Source organism: Zeus faber (assembly GCF_960531495.2).
Source record: "Zeus faber genome assembly, chromosome: 10".
Taxonomy (NCBI): domain Eukaryota; kingdom Metazoa; phylum Chordata; class Actinopteri; order Zeiformes; family Zeidae; genus Zeus; species Zeus faber.
In genome coordinates, this window is record NC_137199.1 from 10048128 (window position 1) to 10053127 (window position 5000).

General features: G+C 46.7%; 1 protein-coding gene across 1 annotated transcript in view; it reads left to right on the forward strand.

Annotated features, from left to right (window-relative positions):
• LOC307236318 (testican-1-like) overlaps positions 1-5000 on the forward strand; it is a gene marked incomplete at its 3' end in the record, with an annotated part of 113516 nt that overhangs the window by 65864 nt on the left and 42652 nt on the right. Inside the window, exon 3 of the mRNA XM_080008693.1 lies at positions 2683-2728. Within this exon, the coding sequence (XP_079864819.1) occupies positions 2683-2728 (46 nt within the window). The remainder of the gene's footprint in view (positions 1-2682; positions 2729-5000) is intronic.

Here is a 5000-nt window from a genome sequence, read left to right on the forward strand (position 1 = left end):
ATCCCGCTCTCTCTTTCTCTCTCTCTCTCTCTCTCTCTCTCTCTCTCTCGCTCTCTCCGTAAACTAGAGTGAGTGTGTATGTGCACGAGAGACACCGGGAGAAGGGGGCAGAGTTAGAAATCGGCTCATCTGATTGATCGATTCATAACAAAGTCATAACAAGATGAAGAGCATCGCCTGTGGCATCATTTTAACATTCCGTCTAGACTGATATTAACCTTTGACCTGTTTGCTGATGAGACTGATGCAAGCCTCTAACTTGATGTTTTTTTTAATTTTATCTATAAATGAAAAACAATTTATTGATATAATTTATCCACCATTGTAGAAGTGAGAGGTACAGTATTGATCATTTAGTCTATAGTCGTCAGGCTCGTCACGTGTGTGTGCGTGGGCGCTGGGCGCTTCCTATTGGCCGCTCGGCTGGGCGGCCCTGTGCCCCATTCCTCTCTGTTGCCATATTGAATGAAACGGAAAAAGCAAAGTGCATAACGTGGGCGTGCTCTCAGTCCGCCCCCCCTGCCAAAAGAGTGCGGAACATGCGGTATACTTGAGGGTCCCCTTTCAAAATGTGGTCACCCTAGGTTAAGCAAGTCTAAATCCCGGTTTGAGCAGAATACAAAAAAACCACCTTCTGTGGTCCAGCAAACTTCGTCCGGCGTGGACGGTTTGAAAGTTGAACGAATCCATCTAAAGCAGATATTCCAACGTTCTCCCGGTCGGGCCGGCGTGTGGACAGTGGGCGCACACCAGTTCCCACCGTGGTGACTCTCCACAGCTGCTAGGCTGGAGATGTTAAAGAGAAGGTCAGTGCAGTTTAACTTCAGAAAGAGAAATAAAAAATATAAAAACACGACACTCACAACACTCTCTCATCGGCCGACACGACACGTGGAAGTCTGCGTTTTAAAATGTCCAACGTGTCTGAAATTTTATATCATCGAATTCATCTAAGAAAAGCCACGGCTCTGATGACCACAAAAGCTTGTTGATTAAACCGTTATTGATCTGTAAGAACACAGCACAGTGTGAGGAATATAAAATATATCAACAGTTACGGTATGTGAACAAAATGTCTTCAGTTGAATAAATGAAAAATGAAATAGTCATGGATAAAATAAATAAAAAATAAATAGCATGTCTTATAATAATAATAATAATTATATATATATATATATAATATTTTTTATTATTTATGTATTTATTAATTTATTTATTTATTTATTTATTCAGAGTTAGTCTGCAAGTGGAGTTGAACTTCTCAACCTGCAATACAACTCTTTATTCATTCTTAAATCATCAAGAACTGCTGCAATAACTCTGTCCTGTGGACGACCTGTAGAATGACAAAAGCACAGTTTTTGGTTATGGAGAGCCACCACCAACCCCCCTCTTTGGAGAACTATTTATCATATTTGGGTCTATAGACAACTGATCACTACTCCAAGATGGGGGAGAGTCACCACGATGAGACAAATAAACATAGAACCAAACAACATTTACACAAAAACATGAAAATTGGACGACAACTTGTATTAAAAAACAGTGAATAAGGTCCAGTAAAACTGGAACTGGAATAATAATCATAATAATAATTATAATTATAATAATACAAGTAATAATAATAATAATAAAAAAAAAAAAATAAAAAAATAATAATAATAATAATAATACCATTTATGTATATAGTGCTTCATAAATAATGTAAAAAAAATACAGATACTATGAAAAACTATAAAATATAAATATAATAATGAGTCCATCCTGTTACAGGAGCAAACCTTATAGTGAAGAACAAACACAAGCTTGAGTATCAACAGTAACCCCAACTCTAGCAATCCCAAAGTGCTTCCCAAATGGTGAGCAGAGATTTAAAAAATAACTAATAAGCGCCACATAACCAGGAACATAGTCCTTCTGTGACTTTCACTAAAGCTGGCTTCTGGTGTTAGTTATTGTGAAATAACTCACAAGAAGTCTTTCACTCAGGGTTTTAGCAGAGCTAGGCTGTTTTGCATTGGTACCCATACATGATTGAGCGGTCGGTACGGCCAGAACGTGGTTGACTGTTGCAAGAAAAACCAAAACAAAGATGGGGACAATGGAGCGGTGAATACGACTGAGGACATTGCTGTACAAGAATAATTGCCTCCTTGGAAATGTTAACTGTGAGGAATTGTCCGCCTGTAAACACGGAGTAGCCACAATGTTTCACCCACCTTGCTGTACATCAGAGAGAGAGAGAGAGAGAGACAGACAGACAGACAGACAGACTGACAGAGGCAGGTGAAGGAGCCGGATTTGCTGCTTAGCCATGAGGGAACTGAGCTGGGCCCAGGAGGCAGAGAGGACTTAACCTCTGCTCCATCTCCCGGCAGACCGGCCGCAATCTTTCGTCTCTTTCTCCGTCCGTCCGTCTGTCTGTCCACCATCCATTCGTCCATCCCTCCTCAGAACTCCCCCTCGGGGGCGGGACGAGAGCCAGGTTGGATCGTGACGTCAAACCTAATCCTGTCCCCCTCCGCCTGTCGTGCCGTCCGACCGCTGCGTCCGTTCGCTGCCGCCCCGTCTTTCCCTCTGAGCTTTCGGGCTCTGTAGGGAAGGCGGAGCAAAGGTTGAGAACAAAGAGTGGAGGGATATGTTGTCGTTTTACTGAACCCCTTTCCCCTCTGTTTATCTCAGGACGACTACTTCAAGAGCTGGCCTCCTGCAAAGCCTCTGGACCAAGGTAAAGCCCCGTGTGCGCTTGCGTGGTTGTGTGTTTCGTCTGTGACGGCCATGTGGTCACGCTCACACCCTGCGCAGCTGCTCTTAGACTATTATATGTGGGCAGCGGCCGTGCCTGCCGGTGAGCCTCCCCCCGACACCCCCGGAGTCGCCGTGCATGTGCCCGTGTCCTCGGGTAAGACTGGAAGGGCCGTAATCTTCAACTCGGGGCCGGGGGGCGGAGGGGATAATCCGCTTTAGGGTCAAGCCGCTGAGGAGAGGAGCCTCCAGTCGGTTCATATGACCGTACCGGACGTTTCCTTCGACTCTGGTCGCGGGTCGGTCTCGGTGGTAAACTCTCGCGCCCGTTCCCCGACGCAGCTCAGCGAGTTCCACTCCCGAGACGATCCCGACGAATTGCTCCGATTCCTCGACTCTTTCCGACCGCACGTGCGCCCGGACCTGCACAGTGGCAATTCCACTTTGTCCAATCACGCCCGGGCGTACAAAACACTTCAACTCTCACCGGAGCGTTTACTCTCAGTCGGCCGCCGCAGCCATTTTACAACTCGCAGCTGGAAGTGGATGACGAGACAATCGGCAACAGCCGAATGAGCAAAACAATCAGTCCCCGCTGGAAAGTCTTCCACGGGTTTCGAGTCGGGCTCTGCTGTTCAGGGGGGGGGGGGGGCTGGTTCGCAAGAAGCCAAAGTTATTTGGCTTAGTCTGCGCTGCCACTGCTTCCAAATCTAGCACTCGCAGCTCTCACTTTGAAGCCGAAAAAAAACTTTTTTTTTTGGAACGGTTTATCAGGTCGAGAAACTAGCACAGCTTGACTAGCGAATAGTATAGTTGAAGAGTTACATTCTAGTCACCTTTGTTTCTACGGAGAACCATTAATGCAACCCGCTGATGATAAAAGTCAAACCAAATTAAGAAAGTCAATCTGTTCAATGTATGCCAGTATGACCCAATATGTGAAATTGTTATTATACACGTATTTGTCTTTTTAGCAATCGCATTGTAGTCAAAAGGGTGACTTCAACCCAAGAAGTGGGGTAACAGTTGAATTCCAATATCACCTCAGTGCCCAATCAGTTATTGATTTCCGGACACCTGATTGGTTGAGACCCGCGGCAAAGCAGGGGTCTCCACAAAGCCGCCGGTCGGTGGGCCGTGGCTCTGGCGTTATCCTGCTCGCTGTCAAACTGTGACACATCAGCGAGCGTTGGCGCAACGAAGTCCAGCATCTGATTTGTAGCATAATGAACAATGAAGGGGAGTCGGTTGAAACCAAACTCCTCCTACTCAAAATATGGCGCATCTCGCCAGTGGATTAGCAATGCCGACGTGCCATGGATCGTCTTGTTGACACAGATTGCCGTAGAGAGAGAGAGAGAGAGAGAGAGAGCTTTTCGGGGGCAAGTTTTCCTTCCCCTGAGAACTCGGGGCCCGGCCGTGTGTGTGTCTGAACCGACGGCCACTTTTCCGCCTCCATCTGCTGTTCGCTTTACTAATTCATAGTCCGATGTTGTGTTTGGGCAGTTAATTGAATTTCCCCGCGCAACTTCAGCTGACGTGAGTAGCATGTCGCACACATGCTCTCACACACACGCACACACACACACACACACACACACACACACACACACACACACCTACACGCTCACCTCTCCAGCTTGTGCCCAACTGTTCCTCCTTCTTTGAACCCTCCGTTTCTCTCGGCGCTTCTCTTTTATTCTGATTCGAAGGCGCCCTAAAACGCTCGGACGTGCCTGCCGTTGCCAAGCAACCGTGAGATAAAATAATGAAGGACCATGTTGTGAGAAAACAATGGAGTGGAAAAACGAAATTGCCCGAATTTTCCCCGATCCGGTATCCGAGTGATCTGATCGCTTTTTCCAAGTCTTTCGAACCTTAGCCGTGATGGGAAGCGGAGCTGCAGAGTAATTTGCACGTAACGGAACAGTCGACAGAGCGGTGGATTTAGTACACGCTTCCAGACTTATGCATCAATGGAATTCGCAATTTCTTCTTCGGGTTTTGTTGCCCCACAGGGATCGTACAACCACTGAGGCAAGCACGCTGTGTGAAAATCCAGAGATGGGAGGCCTGTGTGGCCGATTGGTTATTTCTCGTCGGGAGCTGTGGTGCGTTTGCAGCGTGGCAGCATGCGAATCAGCCCTTGCTCCGTTTTTGCCCTGACTCCATTCGCTCAACTTCTCATTTTTATTTTTCTATCGAAATTAGTTTTCCCTCTTCCTGACCCCACTGCTCCATCCCTCCTCCTGCTG